At 40.4% G+C, this 18,204-nt stretch overlaps 1 protein-coding gene across 4 annotated transcripts in view; it reads right to left on the bottom strand.

Annotated features, from left to right (window-relative positions):
• LOC131248831 (nuclear transcription factor Y subunit A-10-like) overlaps window positions 1-18,204 on the bottom strand; it is a 59,933-nt gene that overhangs the window by 23,375 nt on the left and 18,354 nt on the right. For 3 of the 4 annotated variants that reach the window (XM_058249309.1, XM_058249308.1, XM_058249306.1), the window contains exons 3-4: window positions 4,913-5,055; window positions 4,447-4,515 (exon numbers count right to left, since the gene is read on the bottom strand). In XM_058249309.1, the coding sequence (XP_058105292.1) occupies window positions 4,447-4,515; window positions 4,913-5,055 (212 nt within the window). The remainder of the gene's footprint in view (window positions 1-4,446; window positions 4,516-4,912; window positions 5,056-18,204) is intronic. The other variant, XM_058249307.1, reaches the window with a different exon arrangement.

The following is an 18,204-nucleotide window of genomic DNA, read 5'->3' as shown; positions in this document are numbered from 1 at the left end:
AGCGCTGGTGGATATCCTTACTCGGGATCAAGGTCGGTTCCTAGTTAAGATCAGTTTTCCTCAGGTTTCGTTAACCTACTCTTTCCATCGGCTGAGGACCTAACCCATGGATTTGGGGCCTGGGCTATGAGATAAAAGGGATTAATTAGTCATGCTCTAACAGTTCGAGCTTTTAGAGCAAGTGGTTAATTGTCCTGCATCAAATTGGTATCAGAGCGGGAGGTCTTGTGTTCAAGACTCCTCACCGGGGGTGATTAATGCGGGGGCATTTTTACACTGGGCTTGAGTGGTGTGGCTTGTGGGATGCAGGGCACACTCAGGGTGGGTAGCCCGCGTAACCCATGGATTTGGGGCTTGTGTGAGGCGGAGCCCATGGATTTGAGGCCTGGGCTATGAGATAAAGAGATTAATTCACCATGCTCTAACAGTTCGAGCTTTTAGAGCAAGTGGTTAATTGTCTTGCATCACTTGGCTTGCTAGGCCTTAGTGGCTGCTTTAAAGGAAGGCTTCATCTTTGAAGCCATAAGCATTATTACTCACATGGCAAAGGATTGCTCTGTGCCTGTTAATTAGAAGGCGCCAAGTAGAGAGTGAAAATCGGATTGAACAAATGATTGGAGGCGGCATACTATTATAGCCGACCGTCGAAAGTTGAAGTGCCATCAGGTGCTAAGCACCTACCTAATGCTAAACATTCCTGATGACACCGAGCGACTTTCATCTGCGTCGCATGTTTAGGGGGCGTATGTTGACATGGAGTTTGCCACTCCCCTAAACATGCCTCCATGCATCGAATGGCACCCTAGCGCATATCTGGCCCCACTCCAGATGACTAGTGCCTAAAATCCTCCTAGGTGCCTACTCTATAGAAACCTCTTTCAACAAAGTCTCTACATCAAGTGTAGAGCACCTAGCGCCTAGACTACCAAGGCACAGGCACTAACGCTTGAGCTCTGCAATAGACGCTAGACATTAGGCCTTTCAGGGGATGTTACGGTGCTCGGTGCTAGGCTTCCAAAGTGCAGGGCTCTACACCCAGGCACGGACCTATTACATTAGGCCTTCTAGGGGAAGCCATGGTGCTAGGTGCTAGGCGCTAGGCTTCCAAGGTGTAGAGCTCTACGCCGAGGCACAGACCTATTACAACATCTAAGCTTGGCGTGGAGCACTTTCCCTAAGGCCATTGTTTGAAGATAATAGGTGCAACATGACCAGCCTCTCACCTAGCCTGATTCTTTGCTCCCAGCCACAAACCAATTGTAGCATTTGTGCCAGGTGCAGAGTATCCTGTCACCAAATGGTAAGTCTTAGCATCCCACTTTCTTCATCATCTCTGGCACGTGAGACCCATGGCAATGCTGTAATGAAGTATACTTGTGTATGCTAAGGCTACCCTGAGTTTTCCCAGCTTGATCGATGTTTAAAACACTCTAAAGATGAATGACCATACATGGGGACCCTTTTATGCTCTTTTGTACATGCAACAAAGTAGTTCCTCTAGATTTTACCTTTGCATCAAGGGTTTTTCCTAGGGATTATAATTAAGGGTCTGTGCCAGACCACAGCCTAGAATGTATCTTACTCCCGAATTAATGAAAGCCCCTCAACATGGCATGTTTTTTGTGCATATCCTTGCAATAGAGTAATTAATCATTAATATCAATCTAATATCAAAATCCCAATGAATAAAAGACACTTCTGTTATGAACACAAGGCCCCTCCTTCCAAACCATACTTGTGAAGTGGTGACCCTTCTCTTAATGCTATGATCCTCCTCCCCAAACCTTCATAATCATTTACTTCATAGAGCCACATTCATGGACTAAAGGCTCCTAATCCCTGATCTGCCAAACTCCTTCAGCTTGCATACCTCATCCTAGCCAATGATTTAAATATTGACACTATTGGCCGGTAGTGGCATTGCACATAGGCAATATGAAACAGGGCTTAAGTTCATGAACTTCCTTGTATCGTGCGATATTTCCCAAAATATCTCAATGCATTGATATATTATTGATACATTTTGCCGTTATAAATTACTCTGTATCATTGACACGCTCGATAAGTATTGAGGAAACCTCAAGTGCTTCAGTCCCGTTGCGAAAATATTGAAAATTTTGCAAAAATCTCCAAAATCCCCTTTTTTCTGATTTGTTTTGCTTTGATTACCTTCCTATGGGGATTTTGACCACTCGTTTTCATTTGTTTGGAGAGAAAATGGGATTTGCGTGCGGAAATCAAACTTAGAGAGCGTGTGATATTGAAAACCAAATCAGTGAGTTTTTGCAAATTTGAACAGTTTTTTCTTGAATATGCCTAATATTTATGTATTTATAAGTGTATGTTGATCTTAACATTAGCCACGCTTATTTATTTTCAGGATAAATTTATTATTATTATTTTTTAAATAATTTGAAAATATACTTTTAAATAAATGCATTGTACATTATAAGACAGTGCTGGTATTTAGTACATTGAATATGTTAATAAATGATATGAATTATAGAAAATACTAGTGATTGCTTTATTTATTATTTTAAATAAATAATTGAAGGCACGGGTATATTGAGGGCTCAATACAAGTATATTTTTACTTCTTTTCTAGCTTCTAAATGTACTAGTTGTGTTTTTCATACATCTTATATGATTTTGAATATAGTTGCATCACTTCTATCAAATAAGTGGATAGCTTAGGACATTATATAAAGGAAACTTATTATGTGTGCTTTTTTTTTTTTTTTTGTGATCATTTAAAGTGTGTAATGATTTACTTTTTCACATTCCCTAAAGTTTCATCGAAAAATTCGGCCATTGTCCCAATGTTTCCCCCAAAACAGCAATGCATTACATGATACAAGCAATATTTCCCCTATGATATCGACATGTCTCCGTATCCCAACGGTGCGATACACGCATCGGTGTTGATACTAAAATCATTGGTCCTAGCTAACAAAATGGAATTTCTTTTTATTTTTAGCACTGCGCCAAAGGAAATCCCCTTGTATCCTCCTACTAATGCACTATAAGCATTGGACAAGGGCATATTAGCAAGAGTGGACTTAATCAAAGTAATCCGCCCTCCAAGGGAAAGTGGCTTTTCCAACATAATAGTTTCCTCTCCATATTCCCCATAGATGCTTAGTCAGCTATCCAGTGCACACAAGCATACCAAGGTAGGTGAATGGAAGCTTCACTGGTCCACATCCTAAAATGATAGCCAAGGCAACAACCCTGGCTGTAGACAACTCAACTCCAAACAGCTCATGCTTTTAGAGGTCAAGCTTATGCCCAAACACTACCTCAAAGTATCATATAACTTTTCGAAGCTTCTCCACTCGAGTTTAATTCGCGTTGTAGAAGAGCATCATCAGTGAATTGAAGATGGCTTGGAAGTTGACATTTTCCAGGGAAAAGTGTTGATTAAGTCATGATCGCTTGTCCTTCCAAGCATTTTTGCTGAAGACCACAAACAGGAACAAGGATAGGTGGGGTTTCCTTGTCTTTAGGCCACAGCTACCCCTAAGAAAAGCCTTGAAGGGAACCATAAACAAAGACATAAAAATGGGTTGAGTTCATACACTCTTGCATCCAATTCACCACCTAGAACCAAATCCTAATAGGTTGAGCATGTATAAAGTAAAATTCCAATCAGCATAATCATAAGCCTTTTGTCAACCCCAACTAGTTGGGATTAGACTTAGATGATGATGATTAGCATAAGCCTTCTCAATGTCAAGCTTGCATATGATACCTGCTTTGTCAGATCTATGACTGGCATTGATGCAAACATGCACAATGAGATCCCATCCAGATTTTGTCTTTCAAACACAAAAGCACCTTGCACCTTCAAAATAATTCCCCAAGGACCTTATGAAGCCTAGACACAAGGATTCCCATTAGATCCTTGTGTGGGGCTGAATGAGGCTAATATGCCAAAGTCTTTTAATCACTTCGCCCTTTCCTACTTAGGGAATAAAGAAATGAAGGAGGCACCAACATCCTTAATCTTCTTCTCTCGAAGAACTCCTCAAAGGACATGATGTCCTCCCGAGTCAACACCAAGCAAGGCCGAGTCACCTACTTTACAGGAGGTCTGTATCAGACCTGTACCAACCAGAACTGATGCAACTCAGACAATTCCTGATCGTATTGGACTATATTTTAACACATGGAAATCCATGCCATCCCAAAATGACAAGTGGAATTGATAAGCACACATTTCAACAGAATATCCACACAAATATGTATTCAACGTGCCCAGAAGAACAAATGTTATTAGATTTCAGAATCCTAACTTCAGTATATGTTACTACATGCAAAACAAAATGCCAAACTACCCTATACATTACCCGTCGCAATTTCCAAGAAACTATAACAGTAATAATTCACACTGTTTACCAATTTGAAAAGCAATTCCAAGAAAATAGTGAGCATGAGGGAACAAACCGTGGCTTGAGCTCCATAAGTTGCAAATAGACCATAACACTGATCCATGTAAGGATAATTTGCACAAACCTGCAGAGTCATTTGCAGCAATCAATGATAGTACAAAGACAATTCATTGCCTAAAGACCAAATTAAGGGCACACTAGATGTTCTACCAAAGGAATTGCAATAATTAGTTCAATATGGTGAAATGAACAAACAGCAATACGCTTCTTAATATTCAATCGGGTGATTAAGATCCAAATTGCACTCATGCTACTTCAAGTCAGAGTCGAAAGGAAAGTAACTGCAATTTGAGGTTGCTCCCTCATTATGAACACTAAGGACATAACAAGATTGGGTTATTTCCTCTCTGCAAGACTAATTATTGCAATTCAGTTCAGTCCATCCAAACATATCACACAGTACCAAACAGTCACTGCAAATAAGTCGAATCATTCGCAGGTGAATCAAATCAAGATCTTACCAGAGGCTGACCAAGTCCTAGCTCAAAGCAAGCTTGGTTTTCTGGGGGAGACGGCAGAAGAGAGATAGTTGTAGAGAGTTGCTGAGCTTTCTGCCCCTTCCCAGAATCCTTGTTGTTTCCTGAAACAAAAGCTCCCAGATGATCTAGAATATCCAAGTCGCAGCACAGAAATGGAAATATTTATATAAATGACCTGGACATCAGTAAAAGAAGACTGACACAGCCACATTGGTCAACAATGGCATCACGTTTAAACATCAGAAATATTGGTCTAAATCAGACTTCTAAAGCCTGTTTGGGCACTTGAAAAGAAAATGTAAGGGAACTAGTGCATTCATTGATTCCTTCCTTTCTTGAAAAAAAGATGAAAAGAGATGTGTTTTCCTCTGTTTGAGAGGAAGCACAACTTCTTGGAAAGCAACCTATATGCTGTTTGGAAAACACTTCATGGAAAATCTAGAGTGAGAAAAGAACATTGGGTGGGATCACTTTCAAGCTTTGGGGGCTTGAACTATGGGCCACCTGACTTATGTCTTAGTAGATAGATGATAAAGATCCACCATCCCCCTTGCCACGTGTCCCACTGTGCATTGGCCCCAATGCTTTGGGAAAGAAGATGGAGCTTTAAAAAATAAATAAATAAAATAAAAAATAAAAAAAATCAAGATATGAGGTGAGAAAGTCTTTATAAATTTTTCTTGGAAAATGAGGATTTATTGAAAAACATTTCCATACCTCTTCTACTCTCCCAAACAAACTACTTCTTTCTTGGAAAATATTTTCGTCCCAAATATGAATCCATGCTCCCAAAAAGGTCCTTAACACAAAAACTGCATCAAATCAAGGCAGTGATGACGGGCTCCATATCAATGGCAGTCAGCTAGTCATTATCTCAGGTAGATGGCCTACTAACTTGCATGCTCGCATGCTCTTCAATAGAAAAAGGTGGAGATTCCAATAGGGGTGTCAGATGGTCGCAATCAGGCTGCAATCTTAATCTCAATACTCGGAGAACAGAAAATGCGATAATTTTGAAAAAAGAAAAAGAATGACTAGACTTGCAGATTTAGGTCTTATATAACTAGTTGGATGGCATCGAACCACCCAGTAACACACTAATCAAATAGAAAGCATCTAGTTGGATGGCATTGAACCACCCAATAACACTCTGATCAAATAGAAAGCATCTAGTGGGATGGCATTGAACCAACCAATAACACGCTAATCAAATAGAAAGCATCATACCTTGTATAAACATAGTATTGTACACTGAATAGGTTTTGCAGAAATGCTCCCTATCACTAGTTGGATGGCATTGAACCACCCAATAACACGCTAATCAAATAGAAAGCATCTTGTGGGATGGCATCGAACCACCCAATAGCACGCTAATCAAATAGAAAGTATCATACCTTGTAAAAACATAGTACTGTACACCAAATAGGTTTTGCAGAAATGCTCTGTGTGTGTGTGTGTGTGTGTGTGTGTGTGTGTGTGTGTGTGTGTGTGTATTTTTCTTTCAACTATTCATAAAAGAATCTTTACATGTTTATATGTTTTTTTCTCAGAGCGAAAGAAAGGCTAATCTCATCCTTAGCAATTCATTAGTTCTAATCCTAACCATTTATCTAATCATCATCATCATCTAAGCTTATCCCAACTAATTGGGGTAAGCTACATAAATCCCCACTAATCAGGTTTTATCTTGCAACCTCCACCATGTCCTTTTGGGCCTTCCTGATGCAGGACAATTAAACACTTGCTCTAAAAGCTCGAACTGTTAGAGTATGGCGAATTAATCCCTTTATCTCATAGCCCAGGCCCCACATCGCATGGGTTAGGACCTCGGCCAAACCCACCTTGTGGGCCCCAAATCACATGGGTTGCCCACCCCGAGTGTGTCCCCGCATCCCACGGGCTACCCCACTCGAGCCTGGTGTGAAATGCGCATTAATTACCCCCGGTGAGGAGTCTCGAACACGAGACCTCCTCCGTGGGCCGCACCCACCCTGAGTGTGCCCCTGCATCCCACAAGTAACCCCACTCGAGCCCAGTGTGAAAATGCCCCTGCATTAATCACCCCCAGTGAGGAGTCTTGAACACGAGACCTCCTGCTTTGATACCAATTTGATGTAGGATAATTAACCACTTGCTCTAAAAGCTCGAACTGTTAGAGTATGGCGAATTAATCCCTTTTATCTCATAGCCCAGGCCCTACATCGCATGGGTTAGGACCTCGGCCGAACCCCCCTCGTGGGCACCAAATCACATGGGTTGCCCACCCCGAGTGTTTCTCCGCATCCCACGGGCTACCCTACTCGAGCCTAGTGTGAAATGCGCATTAATCACCCCCGGTGAGGAGTCTCGAACACGAGACCTCCTCCGTGGGCCGCGCCCACCCCGAGTGTGCTCCTGCATCCCACAAGCGACCCCACTCGAGCCTAGTGTGAAAATGCCCCCTTTTAGAGCCTTGGACTTGTGCCGACTACTAAGGCGTTGTTCTTGGTGTCCGTTGCACATGACCGAACAATCTAAGTCTAGTTTCCCTCATCTTATTACCTATCAGTGCTTCTCCTAAATTCCTCAAATGCATTCATTTCTAATTCTATCCTTCCTGGTCTTGCCACTCATCCATCTCAACATCCTCATCCCAGTTACACTCAACCTATTAATATGTTGTTCCTTGACTGCCCAACATCCTAAACCCATAAAGCATGGCTGGTCTAATAAGATTTCCTTTTTAGTTTGAGTGGTACACGACGATTACATAAAACACCAAACGCACATCTCCATTTCTTCCACCCAGCTTGAATTCTACGACAACATCCTTCATAGTCTCTCCACTCATAAATTATCAATCCAAGATATCGAAAGTGGTCATTTTGAAAAACTTCTTGGTCAACAATCTTAACTAATTCCTTGTTCCCATTCCTATTGTTACTAAAATTTGCACTCCATATACTCCATTTTAGTCCAATTAATTTAAAAACCATTAGATTCTAAAGCACCCTTCTATGAATTTAGCTTTGTTTTACACCCTCCCTTGTCTTGTCAATCAAAACTATGTCATATGCAAACAAAATACTCCATGGGATCTCTACTTGCAAATGCCTCATTAACTCGTCTATAACCAATGTGAAAAGGTATGAGCTCAATACTAAGCCCTGGTGCAAGCCTACAGTAATTGGGAACTCACTTGTCTCTCCACTAGTAATCCTCACAATTCTTACTACTCTTTCATACATATCCTTAATCATGTTAATATATCCTCTTGAAACTCCTTTCTTTCCCAACACCCACCAGATTAACTCTCAATAAAGACCACGTAGAAATCCTCCTCTCCCTATATTTCTCCATCAATTAGGAAATAACTTCAGTGGTAGACCACCTTGGTTGAAACCAAACTGATTTTCTGATACAGTTGTCTCATGCATAGTGTTTGTGATATCAAAACTATCAGTATCACATGTGAGGGATGCGAAACTACCTGAAAGTTTGCAGACTTCCAAGCATCGATCGATATATTGACAAATATTGCAATGACTTGACGATACCACGATACAATGCGGTATTTTCAATATATCGCAACTATATTATATGATATCGTTGATCCCATATCGATATCGACGATAATATGGGTTCCAACCCATGACTCAGTGGTAGACGGAGTGTTTTTCAACACTAAGGTCATGGGTTTGAGCCCATGTTACCTTTACTAAAAGAAAAAGAAAAAGAAAATAAAAAATTCAGTGATAATGTTGATTTTGACAGCCAGGTATCACATTTTCTTTTAAAAAAAATCCAAAAAGATTAAAAAAATCATAGAAGTTCTTCTCCTCCTCTCTCTCCCCTTCCCCCCTACGTGGCTGAACTGCACTGGACTTTTCAAAATAAAAAGGCCTGCAAGGTGTCTTTAATACTCCAATGAGGTTATTTAATACTCTGGCTGCTCAAGTGGGTCCTACCATGATGTTTACGTGAAATTTGCCCCAACCACCAAGCGTGTCACCCCATGTTAGGCCCTAAGCTCAAAAATCATCTATGTCTGTGATTCAGGTGGACCACATGAATGTACAGTAAACATGGCAACGCTCACTCTCCAAATTATTTCCCTTGGTGTGGCCCACCTAAATCATGGATGGGCCTAATTTTTGGGCCCCATGCTTAAATTTTGTTGTGTCATCTAAGGGTTAGAGTGGATTTCATATAATCATCACAATGGGCCCTGTAAAAATCAAGGGTGAATGTCTCCCCCAACTGTTTCCTTTGGTATGGCCTACCTGAATCACAAGTTAACCTGATTTTTTACACTAGGCCTAATGTGAGATTACACATCTAATGGTTAGAGTCAATTTCACAAACTGCATCATAGTGGGCCCCGTAAAAAATCAAGGGTGGGCATCCCTCTCCCAACTGTTCAAAGATTTTGGCGCGTGCACACATATCTTGCGGTACTCACGTCCTTGATTTTTGATGGGGTCCACTTTGATGTGTATGTGAGATCTACTCTGACCATTAGATGAGTAATCCCACATTAAGTCCAAGGAAAAAAAAATCAGGTTGACCTGCAACCAATGTTTTAAATGTCGTTATCGCGTAATGTATCGCACCCTTGGGATATGGATACACATCGGTTATCACATGGGCTATATCGATTGTATTGCGTAATGTATCTCTGTTGTTGGGAAACATGGGAACATTGGGAAATTGGTCAAAATTTTCAATGAAACTTCAGGGATTGTTGAAAAAGACATCAATATACACTTAGAAATCAAAACATTACAAAAAAAGTGCACATAATAGGGGTTTCCTTTGTATGGGGTCCTAATATATGCGCTTTCCAACTGAACTGATGCAAGTATATTCAAAGTCTATTCATATAATTTATAAACGTAAGAAGATATGCATTGAAACATAAGCAATACATTCAAAAGCAAAAGAAGAATCACTAGATCAGGTTACATACAAGTTTAATTTTGTGTTTGGATACAAAGATTGCAACTGATTTGCGAGAAATTGAAAAATTTTGATATTTCTCAATTTTCCACAACTTGACCCATCTCCCCTAAATCTCTAAATCGAAGTTCCAAATCCATGATTTTTCATTGAAAATATGAAGAATCATACATTTGTAACCATTTGACACTGGTTTAACATGATTTACAACAAAAACATGGATTAAAAATCGAAAATGCTTACTGGATCAAATAGGTGGGATATATCGACACTACCTGTGCGTTGTGGGATACAAGATATATTGTGGGATATATCGGTTGATATTGTCGATATTTAAAACACTGCCTACAATGATGATGATATTTGATTTATTAAATGGCATGTAGTTAAAACTCCAAAACATTTTAGGAACCTTCGTGTCAACTAGCAAAGCTCAAGCAACCTCAATTAAGTGTCGATGCTTATGCTCAGTGACACCATTTTGTTATGGTGTATGTGCACACAAGGTTTGATGAATGATGTCATGAGATGAGAGATATGAATTAAATTCATTGGATGTATATTCCCTAGCATTATCTGAATGTAGAGTACACCCCTTAGCATTGAGTTGTGTTTTTACTCCCATACGAAAATCTTTAAAGTAGGAAAATACTTCAGAGCAATCTTTCATTAAATATAACATGTCATGCGAGAATAATCATCCATAAAATTAAATAAACTACGAATACAAATTGGACCCCACACGTCAGAATGTACTAATGCAAAAGGATTATCACTTCTTTTGTCCACACGAATAGGAAACAAGACTTTATGATGACTACTTAACTCGTAAACTTCACATTCTAACTCGGACATATAAGAAAAAGATGGAACAAGACTTTCAACTACTCAATGAAGGATGACCAAGCTTGTAACGTCATTGATAAAGTGAAACATATGTCCACCACGTAGCTCCAATTATTCCATTGTCAAGATAATAAAGACCATTCCCTGTATGTCCTTCACCAATCATTCTCCCTGTATTTAGATCCTGAAATTCACAATATGAGGGATAGATTGTAATAGAATATTTCAAGTATCTAGTTGGCTTACTTGTGGACAATAAATTCAAAGGAAATTTAAGAATATAACACTGATGGCAATGGAAGGGATGGTGTAGGATAAATAGTACCCAACCCAAACATGAGTTGAAGTTCTGTTAGGTAATGTTAGAAAGGAAATAGAAGTAGACTCGTCTAAATGAGACAAGACCATATGCTTACCAATCATATGGCCTGAAGCTCCAGAATCAATAATCCAGGAAACATTTTTAGATGAAGCAAGATATATCATACTTGATTGAGCAATAATAGCAATGGAGGAGGACACATGGTTTTGATACAACAACAAATGCATAAAAAGATGGAAATTGATATTACTAAGACGTGAACCAAAAAATACACCCTGTCGAAAGGCTTTGATTAATTTAGGAACAAAAAAGTACATGCTAGATTGTGTTCGTTACAATCTGTAGGGGAAAGACCTTGATTGAAAGGTAAAACTAAAGACAATTAGTTTGTTACATGGGATGTAAATGATGCATAAGGGTCCTAATGCACAATCCTTTGTATTCAAAGCGTCAAGATCGTTAGTTATGCAAAACATTCCAGTTCTTCAAGAACTCAGATAGCCTTAACGCTCATGTCTTAAATAGCACCAGGAAGTTCACACACATACTGCCTTGACAATTACCGTGAGGCCACTAGGGAGTGTTGTTCAATTGTCCAAACAGTTAGCATGAAACCACTGCATGGGGCTCTGAATAATTAGTTATGGGCCACTTCTAGGGTCTGGAGCAAATAATGTTGTGCCTTTGCTCAATCACCTCAGATAGTCAACGTGGAGTTGATGCTGGAAATCGAGCAGTTGGCATAGAGCCACTACTAGGGTTCCATAGCTAATGCAAAGACATAGCTCATTAGAGAAAAGTCCTTAACCTCATCCTCACCTTGTTTGTGCCTTGGCGCGGAGAGGAGAGGAGAGGAGAGAAGATCTAGAGAGCTTTAGGGCAATCTGAGGAACTAAGAGGTGTCAATGTTTCAAATGAATGCCCGAAGGGGTTTTTATATGTGGCAGAAGCAGTTATTTCCTACCTATAGGTGATTATACGGTTATTTCCCGCTCAATAGGTAGTTGATGGGGACATCTCGCGCACACGCACGCCCCCCTTACGCACGTACGCAAGAGGGAGGGCCCCACCTTCGATCTGGATCGATGACGACATCCATGGAGGGCCTCCTACTTAGAGGACTGTTTTGGTTCCTTGGGGTGGACCCGTTCATCATGTGGATCCCATAATTGGATCTCATGATCGTGGTCCACTACCCTAGGTGACCTAGGACTTTAGGTTTTGCTTATTATTGTTATTAGGAATATCATGGACAGTTTAGATTACTTTGATTAGTTGTTATTTTTTATTGCTTCGTCTCTAAGTAATAGGTTGCGCACAGGGCGTAAGTATTGGAGTATAGGGTTTTATTATAAATAGGCACCCCTTGTAGTCTTCTTTTTTTTTTCCCCTCATTGAAGATTAATAAAATTTATGCGTTTTCCTGCTCCTTTCCAAGTTATGAAAACCTAATTAGGTGTGAAGCCTTCCCTTCTTCGAAGGGTTAACTACCGTGGTGTGAAGCCACACCTATCCCGATTCGCCCCCACCTTTTTCCATCCATATTTCTCCTCCTACAAGCATTCCATCTACAAATCCATCAATATTTGCAGACGTTTTTCTCTCTACGGCAAATTTCTAGGATTTGGCCTTGCAGGAGGGCTGAAACTTCGGTGGAGCACCATGCACAAACCGTGCATCAAATCGAGCTGATATTTGGAGGTTTTTGAGTCCACCCCTGGCCGACTAGGGCCAAGCTGGCCTTTTTCTGAATAGTGGGCCCCACACACGTGCGGCCGAGATCACACGCACGTGCGTCTAGGCCAATGCTGTTGTCCACACGTGTGGTACTTCTCTGGTTCGTCTCTCTGCTCTCTTTCACCCAAAATCACTAAACATAACCCTAAATTATTCAAATCCCCAATTTTATGTCCTTTCTTCAACCTTAGGTTCCCTGAATTGAAATTTCTGAATCCCTTGGATTGGGGGAATCATTTCTGTGCATGTGTACATGAATTTACCCTCCTTTGATTCTTGTTTGGTCCATAATTTTGATTGATCCGGCTGTAGCATGTGTAGGCCTGGATCCGCATAAGATTCCCCTTGATTAAGCGTTTGAACTTTTGTGTGTGATGTGGAATTTTGTGTAATTGTCTCTAAACTAGTGAGATTTAAAGCCTGAAAATCTTGCACATCATATTTGAATTTCATGTCCTGCATCAGTTGTTAAGCGGTCACAAGCGATCGCGACACCATTGGATGACTCAGAGTATTTCCCACCCGTGTGCTAAGTGCGATCATTGGTCGTTAGCACGGGATGAGATCCCTTTGTAGAAATAGGTGTCATGCTTCCCTTAGACAGTCGGTGCGATGTGAACATATACTTCATGGAAAGTAACATTATGGCGACGCTAGCCTTGGGTAGTGAGCACAATCAGAAGAATGATGGACACACTTTGGCTTAAACTATTGGCATAAAGGGCTAGAAAGGATCCCGTGCTGACCTTGTAGGTAAGCGTTGTACGCCTCATGCTAGCCATTGATTGTTAGCATAATTTGTACTTAGCCAAATTTTGATGTCAACATATGCCCCCTATTCACGTTGGCCCACACTTTTCAGCATGTTACAATTGGGGCGTTAGTGTGAATTTTTGGTGGAAGGGGCGGCATGAATTTTGACAGCATGATAGGATATTTAGCACAGGTGACACATAGTTTGATATTTTGGCTGCCCAGCACATATATAAATAGTAGAGCCACTCTCATTTCACTCTTTTTGCTTCCCTGTCCAACCTGTACTAGCTGTCAAAACGTTAGTGTGATCCAGACTTGGAAATTTAGAGCTCCCCGCCACGCACTTAGCACAAAGTTAGAAGTTCTCGATGTGATGGACCTCGCAGTTGGCCCGCACCCAACGTTTAAAGTATCGATATCGCTACAAATTTCCCTAGCTGGGGATATAGAAACAATATCGATATCTTCGATAATGTCGCTGATAACTGAAATGCGGGGAAACATGGGAAAATGGTGGAATTTTTCATTGAAACTTCAGGAGATGCTAAAATACACATATTTGTTCATTTAGGGGGAAAAAATGCAAAAAGAATGCATACATAATAAGTTTACATTTAGTGGGAGGGTGTTACTTAAAAGCATGTCTTGTTGGAAGAATTTAGTCCAACCATCCCATTTATCGATCCAACCTTCCATCCAAACGTCAGTACTTCAAAATATCGACAACACACGATATTTCGTTGAGAAATCATCAACAACTGGAAAGGAAACAAAAGAATGTGGTCTCAATATCGCCCGTGTTGTGTTAATGATAATATCGTCGACAATTGGATGACTGCATACAACCATGCACAAATGGAATTTTCTTTTAATAAACAAAATTTTGGCGATATTGATACATTAGCAATATTATCGAAATATCGTTGATACACTGGCGATACAAGTGACACCTGGAATTTACACGATCGAAAATATTGGTGATACATTGGAGATTTCAATACATTGGTGATACAAGCGAAACCTAGAATTTACATAATTGAAAATATTGGCGATACATTGGCGATACTAAGCATACATCATCGATACCTGGAATTTCTGATACTACCGATGTTATCAGTATCGCTACCAGTGTTATCGGTATCGCCAAGCTGGAGATAGAGATAATATCGGGGATATTTCGATAATATCAGGGATACTCTAAACAATGCCCGCACTAGCCTCGAGGAGTGTGTGTTGGTTGCAAGTTTGACAGGGTCGGTTACGCGCTATCTATCTAGAGGAAACTATGTCCATACGCCACCAGGAGTTAGCATAATAAGTACTTAGAAGATTTAGGAACTTGATCTAGTAGGCCTGGCACCTTAGCGCGGGATGCTGATGATGTTGGCACAGCATGACTATACGTTGAGATCCATAGTCCCGCAAGATGGACATGGAAAATTCAAGAACCATAATCCCTGACCTTGGATAGTTAATGCAGCACATTGAGACTGTCAGCATGATGACCTTAAGACAGCTAGTGCGGATCGACTGAATTGTTCGTGCGAATCGAGTTTGATCGTCAGCGCAATTTGATACTCAAGAAGCATCCAATTTTCTTTTCCATATTTTCCTTAACAAAGAGAGCTCCTCAACTGATTCCAGCCCCATGAGTATGAAAGAGGACAAAGAAGCGCTTCCACACCTGTCGAGCAAACAAACAATGATGAAAAGATGATTTGTAGTTTTCATGTTCTCCATACACATCAAACAGGGAGGGACAAGGGGTTTCCTCTTTTTCTTCATCCTAACAAAACGAAGGCCACGACTCTAGGAGGAGCTCCATAATACCGATGATGATATGAATATAAAGATCTAATGGCACGAGGAGATTCAGAAATCAATCCATAAGTGAGCGGACAAAAAAATCTGGATGCTTGAGCTAACCAAATCATCGAATCTTCATCTTGAGTGAAGGGGCTCACATTCTTCAGATAATCCAATAATCTAGTCAACTCCACAGTTTCCTCATCCGATAGGTTCCTACGGCAAGGGGGAGACCACACCACCAAATTGTCGGATATAGAATAACAATGGTCTACGGAGATAAAACAATCTAGAGCCAGGCAAACCACTCTAGGAAAGAGGTCTTGAAGAGCTCGATCACCGCACCGAACATCCATCCAGAATCAAAGATGATTTCCCTCTCCAAGCGAGAAGGTGATCCCCCTTCGGAACAAATGCTCAATCAAGGCTATTTACTTCCAAATGGTTGAGGCACGATATAGAGAGGAACTCTTGACACTCCACCCTCCCATCTGCACACTATATTTGCTTGCTATAATTCCCCTCCAAAGACTGCCCAATTTAGTCCTAAATCTCCAATGCCACTTTCCAAAGAGGGCCAAATTCATGATGTGGAAGTCTTTTAAACCAGGTCCCCCTTCGTTAATTAGTTTGCACACCTCGTCCCATCTTAAAAGGTTAAACTTACATTCGTTCTCGGCCCTTTTCCACAAGAGCTCTCCTCTCATGTTTTCCAACCTAAGCATAACTGATTTAGGGCATTTACAAAGCAACATGAAATAGATTGGCATATTAGAATAGGTCGCTTTGATAAGAGTTAAGCAACCTCCCAACAAAAGATAACGACATTTCCAAGAGGATAACTTCCCTTCAATTTTTTCAATGACCTTATCCCGAAGGTGTTTTGTTGGCTTCCCTATGTAAAGAGGCAATCCCAAATACATAGAAAGAAAAATACCTCTTTTGCGACCGAAAATATTCGCCAACCACATTAATTCCTCACTATTCACCCAAATTCCCAACATTTCGCTCTTTGAAATGCTAATATGTAAACCTGATACCACTTCAAAGCAAACAACAATTTTCCAAAGGTTATCTACTGAGTTCACATCCGCATCATAGAATAAAAGAGTGTCGTCTGCATATTGGAGATGACTGACTTGAATTCCTACATCTGCCACATTGAAACCGACCTATTCGTTTCTTTCCCCTTCCTGAAGCATCATACTAAACACCTCCCAATCACAACAAAGAGGTAAGAAGATAATGGGTCACCTTGTCTAATGCCTTGGGTTGCTTTGAAGAAACCTTTTGGAGATCCATTGAAGATGGAAAAAGAAGGGGATTGCACACGAGATTAAATCCATCTCCTCCATTTTAGGCCACAGCCCAAGCTTCCAAGCATATAATCTAAGAACTCCCAATCCACATGGTCGTAGGCTTTTTCAGTGTCGAGCTTGCAAACTAACTTGGGCTTTTTCGATGTCGAGCTTGTTAACTAACCCGCTTTTCTTCACCCTACGTCTTTTTCTTCTTTTTTTTTGTTTTTTGTTTTTGTAGACACAAGGTGTCCCCATCTCTTTTTAAAGTGAGACTAATCCCTGCGGATACACGCAATCACTCACAACCACGTGTATCGGGTAAAGCCAAGGAGGGGAATCAAACCCTCACCTATAGGGAGCAAACCTACGATGAAGACCATTCGCTCAAACCTCGTTGAGTTCTTCACCCTATGTTTTGAATCGATAAATTAGTGGGCAATGAGAGTGCTTTAAGGATCTATCTACCCGCAACAAAGGCTCCCTAATTCTCGGAAATGATCATTGTTAAAATTCCTTGAAATCTTAAGACAAGAACTTTAAACTAAAGTTTTTTTTTTTTAAGAACTTTGGCTAAAATTTTATATGGGCCCTCGATTAGGCTAATGGGCCTAAAACCATTCAACATCTCCACCCCTTCACACTTAGGAATAAGAGCTATAAATGTCGCCCCTAGGTCATTTAAGAGGCAATTGCATTCATGGAATTCTGAGATGAAGTTCATCACCTCTCTTTTAATCACTAGCCAAATTTCCTGAAAAAAAAAAAAAAAAAAAAACATGGGATAAACATTTAGGCCTGGGGCCTTGTCTCCACACATTGATTCAAGACCAACTTTTACTTCCTCTTATATTAATTTTTCAAGGGAGGCTGCCTCTTCACTCGTACAAATGAAGAAACTCCAAATTATCTAAACGCAGTCTTCTCCAATGGTTGCAAATGATGGAATCATAGATTTGATATTTTTTCTGTGGTGAAAACTCCATTCACCACTAAACTAGTAATTCTATTAACCCAAGCCTGAGCGCTAGCCATATCATGGAAAAACCACATAATTCTTGTCCCCTTCTTTGAGCCACAAAGCTCTAGATATTTGCTGCCACCCAATCTCCTCTTCTTTTGAATATGTAGCATACTTCGTAGCTAGGGCTGATCTTACATCTTTCTCCTCTTCCAATGGCTGACCGACTTCCTTTTTTAAATCTAACTCATGGATCTTTTTTAAAATAGTGTCAAATTCCACCTGTCTAGTACCAAGCACATTTTTCTTCCAAAGTTCTATCTTTTCTTTCAAAAGTTTAAGCTTTTGAGTCGGTTGGAAACCAGCAAAACCATTTACTGCAAATGACGGCCACCAAGCAGTGATAAATTGCTCAAAGAATTCAACTTCCAACCAAACCAACTAGAATCTAAATGGTCTTGGAGCCCAATCCTCATTAATCACCTCCAAAACAATTAAGATGCTAAGAATCTACAAAAGCATATCCCAAGCAGACCCCACTGATGAACCAATGGAAATTTTTTGAGCCAATCTACAAAAGCTAAGAATCTATCAAGATGTGAAAAGATAG

This window comes from Magnolia sinica, chromosome 6, assembly GCF_029962835.1.
Source record: "Magnolia sinica isolate HGM2019 chromosome 6, MsV1, whole genome shotgun sequence".
NCBI lineage: Eukaryota > Viridiplantae > Streptophyta > Magnoliopsida > Magnoliales > Magnoliaceae > Magnolia > Magnolia sinica.
This window is presented reverse-complemented; position numbering and strand designations above follow the sequence as displayed.